Consider the following 15,798-nt stretch of genomic DNA (forward strand, 5'->3'; position numbering starts at 1 on the left):
AGGAGGGATATGTCGAACCAAGTGGGAGGGGGTCTAGGGGACGAGCGAAAGCCGGGAGAAGAGATTAGATTCTGGGATTTGATTGGAAGGTGGAGGTTCAGCTGGAGCAAATCATGCAAATGCCAAAAAGGGCTGAACAGGTTGGAGGTGGTCATGATCGGCTTCATAGCGTAGTCGATCTACCGCGGCGTCAGGCGTGAAACACCGAAGGGCTGAACTGGCGAAGTGAGCTGCGAGAAGCCTTTGGGCTGAAAGGGGGTGTTTACAGTGATGCTAAAGAATTTCCGATGTAATTAACGAAAACGCTCGGGTAGCATTAATAAGGTATTTTAATCATTTAATACCTACCGTAACTAGGTAATTGTCAAGGCAGAAAGCCGAGAAAATGGTCCTCGTCCATGGGACACGAATACTCCCCTGCTTCTCTGGACCTCCTGTTCTCTGTGATATGCAAAAATCACAACACGACTATTCGTGTCGTATTCGCTGAGCGATTAATGACTACGTGATAGACTACGTGACATTTAAGAGACCCAAATCAGCACACCCACTCCAAGTCCGGATGAGCTCGCTGCTCGTTCCGCGCACACAAAACATGGTCCTCCTGTCCTCCGAATCACAGCATTTTTCCCCCTTTCCGAGCACCAAGCTCGAGCAAGCAGCTCGGCGCCGTTGCCGGTGGCATTGATGACCATAACATTCCTTTCTTCCGAGTCCTCCTCCGTATGGTCCTTGAGCCGTTCGACGGTCCAAATATTCTCATACCTGTACAATTCCCTCCGATGCACCTCGTGCGCACCCTTCGGCCCTCCATGGCAAGCCGGCACCGTGATAAATACCGGATTGGTGTATAGCCGGTAGGTAGTTAGCTCGTCACTATCGTCCATCTTGAGCACAATCTGGGCGCGATACGCTGCCTGGCTATCAGAGTTCGGTTCGCTTGCTGATAGGTCCTTCTTCAGTTGGATGGCTTTCAATTCACAAGTGCTGACTTGCCGCACCGGCGGTTCTGGGATGATCCAGTTTCTGGCATCTCGCATCTCAGCCGCCCATGGCCCAGGTTCTTCGCCCTCGCGGAGCTCTATATCTTTGTATGGATGGACTGAAGGAGCAATGTCGATGGGATCGCCGTCGTGCCAGGTTTTGTGCGGCAAAAGACTCAACTGCCGCGCCTTGAGGTGGACGTGACACGGCTGGTTTTCTGGAAGCGGTGGAATAATTTCGACAGGCGGGCAAGGACCGGTCCATCCGCAAAGCGAGATCACTCCTGGCAGGCAACCGAGAACACGACCGAGAACCGTTCGGATACGCCAGTAGGACTTCTTCGGCAACGATAGTCCGCAATCGAACAATAGAGCGACACCCACAGATTCCTTAATCGATGGTGTGCACAAAATCATAGCGCTCATGATTTTAAATGCACACCATTTGCCGGGGAGTGTCATGCCGTAGAGCCAGTCGTACAGATCGAGAGGAATATTTTGCCCTCCCAGCATGGCGCCATACACATCTTCGGCGTAGTCTCGAACTTCATTCATATACGGCCACTTCATTTTGGCGGCAAATCGGAGGATTCCTTCCACCTGTTGCTCATGAACGCGTGAATACACCTTCACGGACTTCAAAATGATTTCAAAATCTCGATCGAGGTATGCCTTTCGAAGAACCTCTCGTTGATCTTCGTCGGCTTTGTCAATAGCCTCAAGGCTTGCTTTTTCTTTCGCTTTCGCTTCGGCGAGACCTTTTCTCATTGCGTCGGTGGCATTGGTTCCCGCCAGACGCATTCCGGCCTCATACGCGCCAATTGCCGCTTTCAGAAGACCCAATTTGGCTGCCGCATGACCGAAGCGGGACCGTGCGTTGACGTATTTGGGGTCCAATTGCATCGCAATGGCCGCATCCTCCAGAGCTTTCTCGTGTCTTTCCATGGAGAGCTGCGCCGCTGATCTGTTGCTTCGATAGATGGCATTTCCCGGGTCGATCTTGATAGCTTCGGTGTAATTCTCGATGGCGTCGTCAAATTCTTTCCGTGCAAATGCTTCATTTCCCTTTTTCTTGAAAGCTTCCGCCTTTGCCTTCAACTCGGCCGTCTCTACCGCCTTGACCTCGGACAAGTCCAATTCCGGGTGAACCAGAATGATGGAAATATGATTGAGCCATAAATCCGCCACAATCATCGATGCCAGAATTCTAGGGGTGAAGCCGGTCGAGTAGCTAGTCCTTTGACCATGCTCAAATCGTCTGGCGAGCTCTTTTGCAATGATGACCTGCCAGAGGAGGTTCCAGAGCTTATGTCCATCCCCAGGCGTGTGCCATTGGGATCCAATGCTAGAGGTCATTAAAAAGTTCGCGAAAATGTCAGTGCGGTTGAGTAGCTGAAACAGGTTCGAGAATTGGGTCCAATCGTCCACTGCATAAGCCGGGTTGATATATTTGATCCTACCGGGAGAATAGGTTAGCAAAAGATGTCCCTTTTCTCGTCATTGAGTAGACGTGTTAACTGTACCCCATATCGCCGGTGAAGTCTTTCAAGTCCACAGCATCCCTCTTAGGATTCCATCCGAACTGGGGTGGTCTGTTTTGCAGTTCGTCAATCCTCCGAAGCAGCGTTTTGGCCTTTATAGGGGGCATGTTTGAACGATTAACTAAGATTGTCTTCTTTAGAGGATGGTGCTCCTCTTCAAACTCCCAAGCCTCTAAACCAAACCCTTCAACGGTCACCGTGCCAGGATGGATACTCTCGTATTTGGGATAGCTTTCGATATTGAATAGGACTTGACTTTCCTCGGTGTCATCGTATTGGTAGTCTCTGAGTCCATCGATTTGACTCTTCAAAGGCTGGAACCGCTTCTTCTTGTACAATGCTTGCTTGGATCAGTATTCTGCGCCTTTCCGGTGACAGGATCATACTTACCAAACGATGCATGTGTTGTGGGAGGGTATGTGATGTCCCGATCCCACCAGCGATCCTCCTTTTTGCCACCCCAGTAGCAGTGGGTGGTGACCTTGGAGGTGTAGCTGTTTGCACCAAGGACCTGCAAACTCAAAGCCCCTGCGCGCTTCTTACCGCAGTAGAGGTCGATTTCGTTCAACTTCATCGCCAGTTCCGTTAGGGCTGGATCTTCTCCCTGAGTGGTTCTGCCATCGTCGCCATCGTCGACATCTTGGCGACTTTCACGGTCTTCACCATCAGCGATAAGCGTTTGACTCGTCGTCCTATGGCCCGTTTGAAGCCCGGTCCCGGTGGTGCTCGCTGCACCAAGCATCCGCAGCCTCGCGCTCGCACAATCGGCTAGTTCTCTATACTCTTCTGCCGTCGCATCTTGAAGCAACCGAAGCTCCTCTACACTCGTGCTGCTCTTAACTTCAACTCTCATTGCCTCTACAACCCGAGCCGTCGAGTCGGGGAACAAGTTCTCTAAACTGTCAATATGCCCTTGGATCTCCGTAATCATGGTCTGAAAATTCCGCTTGTTGTGAATTGCCCATCTTGTCTGCTTCTTTATGCTTGCGCCTCTCTGCGGATCACGCGCGCTACTCTGGAGACTCTCATAAGGCTTTTTGAAGATCGCCCTAAGTAGAAACTGCGCCTGTTCAACAGCAAGGCTGTCTTCTGCTTTTTTCATTGATGGCCGAAGCCCGAATGTGCTCTGCAGCCGCTCCGAGTCCTCAAATACGTGCTGAATGCACGCGAGCAGCCGCATTACCGTATCCTTTGCATCTTTTCGCTCCAGGCGCGAATCCGGTTGAAGAACGTCGCCGTCGTTGTCGAGGCCGATTGTGACGCCCCAACTAACTAGGCGAATTCGTTCGACTTCTAGCTTGACGCGAAGGAGCTCATATTCCATGCCATCATTCCGACCAGAATCGATCACTTCGAAAATCTGCACACATGTTTTCCAAAAAGTGACGACGCCGTGTACGACGTCAGCAGCGTCCGCCATCATTAAATTCAACCGACGTAGAACGGTAGAATGATCAAAAGGCATGAGAACCGTTGGGAGCCGCCAGTTTGTCAGAGAGATTGGATTTTCATGCGTTTCTCTCGACCTGTGACCGTGGGAGTTAGTGGTTCGCGCCTCAAGGGCTTAATATGCTGTGGTGTCTAAGTCTTGACTAGTCTCGTATCCAGAAGGCGAGATCCCATATTGTTAGTAATGACGCCCAGGCCGCCAGGCGGATGGTCGCGCGCGTGTAGTCCTGCCAGGCTGCTACAGATTTACGTACATAGTATGTATACCGGATAGTATACGGATAGGTAGAGGCACGTGGGTAAAGTACGACCTCAGCCTGGCTGGCCTGGCTTTACTGTACCTATCACCAGGCCACAAGGCCAACCCCACCACCATTATCAGATCCTCCTTCCCAATATTTTCAATCCTAGTATTTCAAACCGAAGGCTGGATCAGTCGGCAAGGCAGGTGAGATTTGTCCACCGTGCTAGGAATTGGGGAAATTATTGGCTTAATTAAGCCTAGCGTATATGACCAATCTTCCCCTGAACAACTTTTCATGCCAGTTTATCACCAATCTTTCCCAAGGTCAACTTTAATTCTTAATTTACTCTCTCTCACAGATCCAAACATGGAAGATATTGCTGCTCCTCCAGATTGTCTCTGCGCTTCCTACGATGAAGCCTACAATGCTCTCAAAACCTATGACATGCAGCATGGCTACGTATCTAGCAGCCTCCCTCGTTAGAAGAGCTCTTAGCCGACATCGAGCGTCGACGCTTCAGTCCGTCCTATAGACTGCAGTAACATAGTCTCGGTGACCAATTTTTTTTAGCGGAAGCAGGACAGGAAAACGATCCGACAGAACTGGTTGAAGCCCAGAATATGGCTCTGGCTATAAGAGGTGTGAATGCTTCCTGTACCCCAACAGTGGCGTAGAATTATCACTTTGGAGATATGGAAGCTTTCTACGATGAAAGATTTGTACAAGTCGATACTCGAAATGCTCTTCTTCAGTCTTAAGATGTACGTTGAGAGAGTCCTAAGCGTGCTGCTGCAGAGGCGGCTTTAAATGCGTGGAAAGGACTCAGCCCGCGCAAGAGACAGCGACGTTAGTACTTAATATAATCTACCAATCTTAAGTACTTTAACGCATGAATATGACGAGACATCGGAATACGCTTTAGATTCTTCTCAGTCGAGGCCTCAGAGCCCTCAAAAGAGCTTAGTTATACATAAAATTAATACGTAAAATATTTCCATGCTAGTGATAATATGGCTAGCGTGGTGGACAAATCTCACTGGCCAGTCTGCAATAACTCTAGATGGGTGGGTGACTGGACGTAGAGTTCAAATCGTTACTACTTACTACAGGCACGTCTCCAGTGGCATCTCCAGTGGCATCTCCAGTTCACAAGATTACAGGATCATCCCGACATGCAGAGCCTATAACCCATCTTGTCGCAGACCAAGGTATCATCTATGGGAGCCTAAGGCTACAAACTGCATTAATAATCTTGCCATGAGTCTCGTATATCTGCAGGACCAGGGCACCGGGCATTCACATAGAACACACAACTTACACAATAATACAACAACTTCGCTGCTGTAACAACAGCACCTAACTCCCAACCATTTTAGCACATCACGTGCGACACATCTCAACGTTCGCATTCTTCATAGGTACAATACGTAGTACGTATTTTACGTGTAAGTAATGACTAAGTAATAAATTTGTATGGCAATTGGCAAATTTCCGGTATTTAATCAAATCCACACGTTTCCCGTCCCTTTCCCTCCGTCTAATACTTGCAGTGTGCAGCTGCAACTTTCGCCCAGCTCGACGCCATATACACTTGGCAATTGGCATTCCGCTCCAGTTATGGTTAATAATTCAGTTTGATTGCACACTTATACTCTCAAGTGCGTCTCAGCGACGCCCGAAATGCGTCTCTCCGTCAGCCTTTGTACGCCTTTTCCATACTCGCCTTCAGCCTTGGGGCTAAGCCAAAGCTGCCAGTTGATCGACTGTTGATCGCTCATTGGTGAGATTGATCACCCATCGATCATCCATTGATGGCCTTGTTTGGTACATAGTTTCATCCTTCACTGCATCCATTCGCTGATATCCCGCCAGTAGCCAATGGCTTAATGATATATTCCCCCGTCCCTAACGTGTCGCGAATACCGCCGGGGTGACACTGGGCAGGTCTTCTACTATGGTATCTTCATCGCTGGCATCATGGCATCATGGCATGGCCTAGGTGCCTAGTCAGGCCCTTCCACTTTCCTTTAGTATACTTAGTACTTCCTTGGTCGCTACTCGAGTTCCCTTTTCGGTTTTCAGCTTTCAACATGTTCTCTTCCTTTATCAATCATCCTTGGCCTGCGGTGGAGCCGGTGCATGTGTATGAGTTGGTCGCTCTAGTGACTGGCTCTGCGCTATATTACTCCTTTTAAGAATAGGTGACGCATGGTGGACATGTGGTGACCCGACCCGAACCACCTGAAAACCGTACTTTAATATCGTCCTATCTTCTCTCTACTACTCTCATCTTCTTCCAACTATCGACAGAGATACGAGTAATGGCGCAGAGAAGACGACTCCTGAGCGCACCCATGCTATTGTGGGCTTCGTTGTCTGCTTTCCCCCTCACTCATGCTCAAGGTAAGTCACTTTTCACTCTCAAGACTCACACAAGCGGATAGAGTTAATGGCCAGGTGGTTGGAAAAGGTCTATGGCCCATGTGTGTCGTACGATCGGTTCCTTGAATCATGCAACCACAGTATTGTGTTGAAATGCCACAGCCCATTCTAACTTACTCGCAGTATCCTGGTCAAATTTGACAATTTCCTCTTCGTCTTCACCAATAATTGCACTCAATTCTGGGTCGGGGTCGTCGTCCTCTTCATCTTCGTCGGGGTCGCCATCGCCTCCCACTATAACGCAACCTTCAACGAAGTTATCCAGCAATACGACATGCTCACAATGTGAGATCGCTGCCCTTTACAAGGAGATAAGGTATCCGGGGGGTGTGGACGAGGATGCTCCACGAAATGTGACACTCTCCGTTCAACCAAAAATTACCACCTTCTCAGATGGCTCGTCGGAGACCAACTTTGTCACGATCACCTATATTGGTCCGAACGAGACCCTCGGAGCGAATGAAACGATCACCCAGACATCCTTAACATGGACCCAGTCCGGTCTCGACACCATTTTCACGTACCCCACCGTGTACGTCGCCTTCAACAGTATCAAGGGGGCTTTCTCCAGCTTCAATCCCAACGCAACGGACGCCTCCACTTGCGTCTCAGTCGAACCAACCAAGATTGCTCTCGCAGAGGCCGACTACAACCGCCTGGTGTATCCCTGGATCACCTCCGGTCCTGACGATATCTCCCCTCCTACGGATGCCGCTTCGTTGCGAGTGGAGGCGAGCGTCTTCTCCTACATAGACGCCCTCCCAACCGTCAAGGAGCAGCTGTCGCTCCCCCCGGATATTTGGCCGAGCGACTGTGCCAGTACCATCACTCATGGCCCCGCTCTCACTCATACTAAGATAATAACGCATCAAAGCGTGAACTTCCTAATGCAAACCGGTGCACCTGAGTTTGTTGATGGTGGAAGCAAAGGCGGCGGCACGGGTGGCGATACTGGTACAGGTACCGGCGGAGGCTCGGGCAGCGATGGGGGAACTGGTGATGGGAGCAATGGCGGATCCCCAGGCGACGGGAACAGTGGTGGTTCTGGCGGCAATGAGGACAATGGAGGGATCAACAATGGAGGCTCGACAGGCGGCGACGTAGGTGGAGCAATTGGCCAAATTCTTGGCCCGAACAGTGGCGAGGGGGGGTCGTCCGACGGTTCGTCTGGAGGTTCGTCTGGCGGTTCATCTAGCGGGTCTGGCTCAGGGGGTTCTCCTGGCGATAATGTTGGAGGCAGCATTGGCCAGCTGTTCGGACAGAACGACGGACCTGGTGGGAGCGGAAGCGGCAGCGGAAGCTCCTCAGGGGGAAGCGCTGGCTCCGGCTCCGGCTCCGGCTCCGGGTCGGGATCGGAATCAGGCACTGGATCAGGATCAGGATCAGGTGCTGGATCCGGCTCTCTCCCTGTTGGCGGAACCCCCGTCCCATTTTCAGTCGGTCCAGGCGGCACAGTGGTTGTCAATGGGGAGACCGTTACCCCCGGCCAAGTCGCCACGATCAACGGTGTCCCCGTATCCGTTCCCACAGGCGCCTCTGGCGCTGGACCCGGCTCCGATGGTGCCGGTGGCGTGTTGGTCGTCGGCGGATCGACCATCACCCTCCCCGCCGGGCCAGCGGGCACCCAGGGTTCTCGTCCCGGTGTGCAAGGTCCCGAGTCGGGACAGCCTGGAGCTGCTGCGAGTGGACCGATCATTGGATCTCAGACGCTTTCGGTGTCGGGTGGGCATTTGCTGATCGGAGGGACGACACTGACGTCTGGGGTTACCGTCATTGCCGGTACAACCGTATCTGTTGGATCTGAAGGGACAGTGGTGGTAGGTGGAAGCACGACTGTCCTGCTTGGCGTAACGACCATCGGCGTGGGTGACTTGATCGCGAGTGGTTTTGGAGAGACGATAGGGCCTTCTACCTCCGCAGATGCAACTGGATCTGGTGTTCGCCCGCCACCTTCGAGTGGAGCCGGTAGGGAGAAGGAGAACAGTGCTTGGACGATTAGCATAGGGGTTATGGGTGCTCTTGGTTTGGCTGTTGTCGGTGCAATGTAGACGGGAGCCGGAAAACTGAGCATTTGAAGAAACGATAGCAGGCGTACTAGCGCGGCGTCACGATTCATTAGCGGCTTGGTTTTAGCGAGCGAGCGATTGTGCACGTATATCATAAAATCTAATAACAGGCTCATATGACAAGCTATGTTTCATCATTTGTTGTCTATTCAATTCTTGACTAGAAAGGTCTCGTCTCTGGAAACATCCCTATGCCTGTGATCGTAGGGAACCCAACAGTGCGATGCAATGGTCCACACCATCTAACCGAGGACTAAACTGAATCGTACTTGGATATCCGCTTCGCTAGCTCGTGTAAAGAACTCCAGGTACGAGCCAGCTACTGGATACATACTCAAACCTGATCCAGAGAGACATACGACCATGCGGTGAAGTGACCTATCCACAGCTGTTTCCTCAGGTCCGCCTGAATGTCAGGGGGCCGAACATCCTGCGGTTTAACTACCCTGATTGCAGCTATTGCTTTGCGTACCCAGTAGCCCACATACTGAGGCGATCTTCCTGAAGGTTGAAGTGGAACCCCTGAGTTTGGGCTTATCTCAATGAGATTCCGAGAGTAGGTCCTGTCAGCCAGCTGGCATAACGATCAATGGACGCCTCGTGGTACATGCAAAGATTCGATAATGGCAACCTTCCGCTACACAAACGTATGTGCAGTACAAGGGACTGTTTATCGAAGAACGGACGTTGCGAAATAGTGGGTGAGATCCATTCGCACACCAGTGGATGGCATACTGGTCCGTATGAGAGGACATTTCCTTCGAACAAGTCCTATTAGGACGGCCCTGCCATATGTGCGAAATGGGATTGCCACACGTCGGCAGGCTTTGCGACAGGCGAGACGGTATGTCCACGATGAAGACCAGACCCTCTGCTGGTGGGAACTAGCTTCGGAAGAGGTAGATAAGGACGTGGAAGGTAGCGAACATCATGTACTACCGGTGGTTCAATATTTGGCCCTATTGAAGCCTGGCCGTCCCCGATTTGGCTTCTGTCGCTGCCAATTCGGCCTTGGCCGCTCCATACGCTGAATATGCTCCAACTCCGCTTCTTCGGCGGCGCGGTTTGCTTTCTCCTCCTCTTTCCTCCTGCGTTTTGCCTCCGCTTTCTTCTTTCTTTCAATATCCTCCGCGGTTATCCCCGACTCCTTCGCCGGACCTGCTTCACTTTCTTTCTCAAGCTTATGGCCCTCAAAGAAGAGAGTTGCTGTTTCATCCTGAAGACCAGGTTTTTTTACATCCATAGGTTTGGATTCTGCTGAGCCAGGGACTTCGGATAGGATGGACTTGAGGCGGTCGACGATCTCCACCCTTCTGTCGAGCGAAGGCTGCTGTGCGCGGCGCCGATTTGTACGTCTCCTCTGAATTATTACCTCTACTTTCCTGCCCTCCTCAAGGAACTCTTGAAGCTTCTTGCATCGGTGATCGAGATCCGATTCCGAGATCTGCCATGAGATTTCGAGGGTCTTTGAAGACAAGAGTGTCCGCTTTGAAGCCTTCTGCTTCATCTCCTTGTCGCGAAGCCTCTCCAATAGTTCCTGTGCCGTCACGACTTTGACCAAAGGCAGGCTCAGCCCATCCTCGCCCGGGTCTCCTGAGGACGCGCCGCGTAATTGAATGACATGTTCGGTGGTCCGGTCGATACTGCGGAGGAGACTTGAAAGGGAATGTGCTTGAGGATCTACCCGACCCTCGGTGTTGATAAGGTGCACACGAAGGGTGGCAATGGCTTCATCGAGGATGTAGCCTTCGGCGAGATGCGGGAGAGCAGTCGAGGACCGAGGGGTGGAGGCCGTTGCATAACGGTATAAAGGGATTCGCTGGTGGACTCGGGGTGGATGTATGCTCAATTGAGGGCAGACTGTAGAACTCCTCAGGGTAACCAGGTCCAATGACTGGATGCAACGGCGGCAGGCTGAGAATGAAAGGGCTCCAGCCCAAGGTGATGCCATGATGAATATAAAAGTCCCAACCGTAGTGCAAGGAGGATTAACAGGGACGAACGATTTCAGTTGATTTCATAGCCACATGCCATGTACACGAACAAAATCACGATCGACTTGTTGTAATTTCAAAGAATTGGGAATTGGGAATGAAATTCAATTGGATCTAAGACATTCCGTACGGTAAGGCTAAAGGCGCCTATGCTCCGTGGAGGAGAGCAATCTTTGTATGACCGCCGTTCCCACTTCCCAGTGCTTGCAGGGTCACGTGCAGCACAGCTGATCAACATCTCCATCTTCTCAAGAGTTCAAGTAATAACAACAATACTCCGTAGTTAGTTAACAATAACTGACTAACTTAACTTAATTGTTTTTATAGATATAGTGCCGGCAGACAGTCATGGTGATGGCGTCTCCAAAGAGGACTGACCCTGATAACAAGACTTCATCGCTCGTTCAGGCTAACATTGATCTGGAGATCGTCGTCGTGCATTCAAGCAAAAATGGACACGGCGTATTTTCTTTGGGATACGAACCGTGAGGTGAGACATTTCAATCTTCTTTTCCAGAACAGTCAGTCCCACAATTCAAAGTTTATCATGATGGCTAGGGAGAGTGCGATTCCGATATCACCAGCTTGCTCGATGCTGATCCTGATGGCATTCCGCTTTTCGATGGCAGCCATTATTACCTGCCTCACTGCATGACAGTCGGCCAACCTCCCAACCTCTCCAGCTGCCATGGGAAAGCCATGATTCCGACTGAAGGATGATGATCATCCTCAATCAACAATGGCGTACGCTCGTTTGAGGTGCATGCAGGTATTTGGACTTCAATCACACCGCGTCGAATCACAAAACAAGGGAGCTCAAGAGCGTTTCTGGCTAGGTCTCCCCTTCTTTCGCCTGTCCACATTTGAGCAGCATGACATTTGAATTCATTATGAAAACCTAAACTTGGACAATTTGACTTCCGCTGGAATAAATTGCCATTGGTTGTAGCTGACGCAGCTGCACAGTCTACGCTCCGGGCATGCAGCCGCGTATGCGAGCTACAAGATCTCGACATGATGGCGGGAACCTGCTGCATGCTGAGGAATGCCGCCAGTTCGGTACTGAATCTGCCCGTTGACCTTTAAATTATCTAGACGTCTGTCATGTAGCACAGATTTCGAAGACAGGAGCCATTGAAATATCTTGCTCCCTCCTTCGCTCCCCGTCCTGTTTAGACGGCTTTACTATTCTCTTTCACCTAACATCAACCATTTCGTCATTCTCGCAAATACACGACTTCTTGAAGTTGTTGACCAACGTATGACACGGAAAACTGCTCGTGTCATCAGACCAAACTTCCATTGTTTCTAAAGAGCGAATCTTCCATCAGCTCCTCTTTGTTCGCAAAACACCAAGTGGTTCTTCTTCAATAGGAATTTTCATTCCTCTTTCTAGTCACCGTTGAGAAACTCCCTTCACTGTCAAGATGTCGTCCAATTGCGTTACTGTGACCACTATCCACACCATCTGTGCCGTAAGTCATCCGTTCTTGTTCCGTGGTCACCGATAGTCTGAACAATTGTTCCATCATGCTGGCTTGAAGAATCCTCTAATTTTCTCCACTGAATTATGTTCACTATCTGTTTACACACGGCTAACTGTCACCAGGCGTCTTCCTATGCACCAACCTTGGCACCACCCGTTCCAACGGCTGGAGGAAATGCGACCGTACCCAGCTCGGGTGCCAGCTCAGTGGGCGAATCTCGCTCTTCAGTGTTGCCGAGTGCAACGCATCCTACTACTACCTCGGCGAGCCCGTCCGCATCAACCCCAGCTCAAGCTACGGGTCTGGCGGTCGCGACTCAACCGGGCAAGGTGGATGGGTGGATGGGCCTGCTGGTCGCTGCACTTGCGATGTTGGCTATGTTCTAGACCTCTGTTTCGGGATTTGGATGTCGTATATGGGTGGAGGTTTGGTGGTAAAGCGCGGCAGATCGGGGGTCTCGGCCTGAAGGGGCCGAATGGACAGTAGTCTAATGGAGCATGTCCATATTCTGGAGATCTACATGATAGGGACAGGTCATTCTAGTTGATCAGCGTGCAGCAAATTAAACAAGTATCGCAATATATTTCTGCCCAACATATATCAGCGTACCTTAGACGCGATCCGAGTTGCGAAAGAAAGGGTTGACTTCGGCATCTCTTCACCAACCGAATAAATTTTCATACAAAAATCAGGCGCCTTTCGAGGATATCGGCTCCATCATCCGTACAATTAATCGGCCTCCTGTTTGCGGATCATCATGGAGACATCGGGATTCGGTCCTGGCATACCAGAATACAGCGGGCTGAAGAGACCATCGTCGCAATATCTGATCAGCTCAAATCATCGTGAACAAAATTTGTCGGGAATTGTTATGCACTTGAATGGAGTACAGTGTAACTCATTGAACTTTTCTGCGTTGTTCATAGTATTATCCTAGGGCGATCGTTTCATTTGTTGTTCAGACCTATCCTTCCCTTTCGTTCTACAACATGACTGATACCAACCCATCCTCAATCGCCCGCATCACCGTGCTCATTTCTGGCAATGGCAGCAACTTACAGGCCCTGATCGACGCCATCCGTGACGGTCAGATCGCTGGTAGAATTATCCGCGTCATATCGAATCGAAAGGCTGCATATGGTTTGACCCGCGCCGCCAATGCGTTGATTGCCACCGAATACCACAATTTGCTTCTGTATAAAAAGAAGTATGCCAAATTGGCCGAGACTTCGAATAGTGAAATCACCGCGGATCAAGCTGCACGAGAAGCTTATGACGCCGACTTGACCGAATTGATTCTCAAAGACGAACCCGACCTTGTGGTTTGCGCCGGATTCATGCACGTCCTCAGCATGACGTTTCTGGAGCCCATGGACAAGGCCGGCGTACCCGTCATCAACCTTCATCCGGCGCTTCCAGGACAATTCAACGGAACCGATGCTATTGGACGAGCCCATAGAGACTGGCTAGCGGGAAAGATCTCCAAGACTGGCGTAATGGTGCACTTCGTCATCAAAGAAGTCGACATGGGCGAGCCGGTCGAAGTGGAAGAGATACCGTTTGAGTCTGGGGACGAAGACTTGGAGAAGTTTGAGGAAAAACTCCATCGGGTTGAATGGGGCGTCATCGTGAGAGGTACACGCAAAGCAATTGAGGCTGTTAAGAAGCAAAAAGAGCAACGTTGAGAAACCTTCCGCATACACATTGGTTGGAAAGATCAGGGTACCCAAGATGCGACTTGGGACATCTAAAGGAGGACTACGGAAGGCAATTGGAAGACTTCCCGCAATCATTTTGCTCTGGATGAACCCCGAGTATCGCACGGAACCACCCCGTTTTGGGCATCTTTTGTTCAAAAGGTCTCCGGACAACCAAGGCAGGCAGCCGTGCGCAGCTCTCAAATTGGATTGGGGAGTGGGTTCGCATTCTCGCCTACAAGGAGTATGCTTCGACAGCAAGTACCCGAGATCGTTGCGTTGAAGGGGACGAAGCGAGCATGGATGAACGACTGATGGGACTATACACATCGTACTGAATGTTGATTCAGGCTCCCTTTCTTTCTTAAGGCTCCTTCGTGGTTCGACGAGAGCTAGCAGACTCAAACATCGGCCAACCAGACCTAGGCATAATAATAACCAAAGCGTCCAAAGCAAACCGATATCTACGAAGGCACCGGCTCCGCATCTCGGAACATTAAAGTCATGATGTCCACAGAGTCTCCACCCCATTTGCTTAGATCAAAAACTTTCCTCTCAACTTCCTTGAAGCCAAATTTTTCATACAACCCTTTCCCCTTCTGTGAGGCCTCTAGAAAGGCTCGAACACGGTATTTATCGGCTTGCTCGCAACCCCATTTCATAATGATGGCCCCTGCACCCCGCCTCTGATAATCTGGATGCGTAGTAAGGAGATGTAGGACTGAAATCACTGTCAGGACATGTTTCTGTAACCCTTCCGACTTCCACTTCTACTTACAAGCGATCGGACCATTACCCATGACATTCCGCCTCGCGTGAGTCAAGTAGCCGAAGAATTCTTCCCAAGCTTCTGGATGGGCAGTAGGAGGTATCGGTACAGGCCCCGTATCCTCCAGAAATTGCTCCATCGGCCGCTCTTCTTGGCGGATTTCCCAATATGCTACCGCAACAATGGCTTTCGTATCGCTGTCGACAACTTTCACATAGCGACTATGCGGATCATCTCTGAAATGACCCAAATGACGATCCCGCGTGCTTGCCAGGACCTCTGGCGTCAAGTCGCCAAGAGTGAGGAGGTCCGCGATGCCGCCTTGAAAGGAGCTACGGGAAATCCGTGCGAAGTCGTCGAAGTCGGTTTCGACCATTGGGTGGAGTTCTAGAACCATAGCTGCTTGTGGCACGAGCGTGATAGGACTTAGGGCATCTACGAAGTTAACAAAAATCTAGGCGCTGCGCAGTCTTTCTTTTATGTCTTGCAGATGGAACTCATGGAGCACATCAACGTGAGTCAACGCGTGCCGAACCCGGTTAGCAGGAATTTTTTGCTGTTTCGTTTGACGGCACATCGAGCATGGAGGTAAATTCTAAAATGCGGAGCCCATGTCAGGAAATATCGGTAACATGATGTGGGCTAGGGTGGGGTAGGAACTGGTCCCTGATGTAACCCTGCTGACTGAGCCCCTGATATCATCGCCAAACGCTTTGAACCTCACTTCCTCCCTGTCCCATGAGTAAGAAGATACTGCCGGGTCTGCAGTGTCTGTTACAAAGCGATGTATAGTGCAAGTTCCAGGCATATTTGGTCTCGAGGCATTGAAAGAAAACCGGCCGAATAACTGGTTCAGTGGCTGCAAAGCGATTAATCCTCGACAGTGGAAATGTTCACACTGAATACTCTAGGCCAGGCGTTTAAAGAGCTATCATGATTTAGTTTCTTGTAGTCTCGGCGATTGCTTTAATTTTGACTGATAGAGGATTACCCGCCGCTGGGCATTTGCGCTGGTGCAGCCTCAGCTCGAAAACGCCAACCGGAATATAGCGGTTTGATCGCTTGTCTTGTCGTAAACGCGACGCCAGCATAGGATGTTGACTGTCTTGAACTGCGCGATCCAAC

At 50.7% G+C, this 15,798-nt stretch overlaps 6 protein-coding genes across 6 annotated transcripts; 3 read left to right on the forward strand and 3 right to left on the reverse strand.

The window, feature by feature from the left end:
- Nucleotides 1–471: 471 nt before the first annotated feature.
- Nucleotides 472–4,219, reverse strand: P152DRAFT_479755 (uncharacterized protein). Its single transcript, XM_033681733.1, has 3 exons — nt 2,915–4,219; nt 2,507–2,864; nt 472–2,439 (listed from the first exon to the last, which is right to left on the reverse strand). The coding sequence occupies exons 1-3, from the start codon at nt 3,987–3,989 to the stop codon at nt 525–527; spliced, it is 3,348 nt and encodes a 1,115-aa protein (XP_033537534.1). The 5' UTR covers nt 3,990–4,219; the 3' UTR covers nt 472–524.
- Nucleotides 4,220–6,249: 2,030 nt separating this feature from the next.
- On the forward strand, nt 6,250–9,012 carry P152DRAFT_201429 (uncharacterized protein). Its single transcript, XM_033674342.1, has 2 exons — nt 6,250–6,621; nt 6,784–9,012. The coding sequence occupies exons 1-2, from the start codon at nt 6,540–6,542 to the stop codon at nt 8,706–8,708; spliced, it is 2,007 nt and encodes a 668-aa protein (XP_033537535.1). The 5' UTR covers nt 6,250–6,539; the 3' UTR covers nt 8,709–9,012.
- A 576-nt stretch (nt 9,013–9,588) lies between these two features.
- P152DRAFT_201426 (uncharacterized protein) lies at nt 9,589–10,869 on the reverse strand. The gene has a single exon (XM_033674341.1). The coding sequence runs from the start codon at nt 10,675–10,677 to the stop codon at nt 9,673–9,675; it is 1,005 nt and encodes a 334-aa protein (XP_033537536.1). The 5' UTR covers nt 10,678–10,869; the 3' UTR covers nt 9,589–9,672.
- A 1,236-nt stretch (nt 10,870–12,105) lies between these two features.
- On the forward strand, nt 12,106–12,796 carry P152DRAFT_455631 (uncharacterized protein). Its single transcript, XM_033678826.1, has 2 exons — nt 12,106–12,195; nt 12,330–12,796. The coding sequence occupies exons 1-2, from the start codon at nt 12,148–12,150 to the stop codon at nt 12,591–12,593; spliced, it is 312 nt and encodes a 103-aa protein (XP_033537537.1). The 5' UTR covers nt 12,106–12,147; the 3' UTR covers nt 12,594–12,796.
- A 165-nt stretch (nt 12,797–12,961) lies between these two features.
- Nucleotides 12,962–13,892, forward strand: P152DRAFT_496809 (phosphoribosylglycinamide formyltransferase; the record flags this gene model as incomplete). Its single annotated transcript, XM_033682258.1, has 1 exon — nt 12,962–13,892. The coding sequence occupies exon 1, from the start codon at nt 13,197–13,199 to the stop codon at nt 13,890–13,892; it is 696 nt and encodes a 231-aa protein (XP_033537538.1). The 5' UTR covers nt 12,962–13,196.
- A 476-nt stretch (nt 13,893–14,368) lies between these two features.
- On the reverse strand, nt 14,369–15,070 carry P152DRAFT_471285 (acyl-CoA N-acyltransferase; the record flags this gene model as incomplete). Its single annotated transcript, XM_033681045.1, has 2 exons — nt 14,369–14,625; nt 14,683–15,070. The coding sequence occupies 2 exons, from the start codon at nt 15,068–15,070 to the stop codon at nt 14,369–14,371; spliced, it is 645 nt and encodes a 214-aa protein (XP_033537539.1).
- Between the last annotated feature and the right edge of the window lie 728 nt (nt 15,071–15,798).

This window comes from Eremomyces bilateralis, assembly GCF_010015585.1.
Source record: "Eremomyces bilateralis CBS 781.70 unplaced genomic scaffold P152scaffold_3, whole genome shotgun sequence".
NCBI classification, from domain to species: Eukaryota; Fungi; Ascomycota; class Dothideomycetes; order Eremomycetales; family Eremomycetaceae; genus Eremomyces; species Eremomyces bilateralis.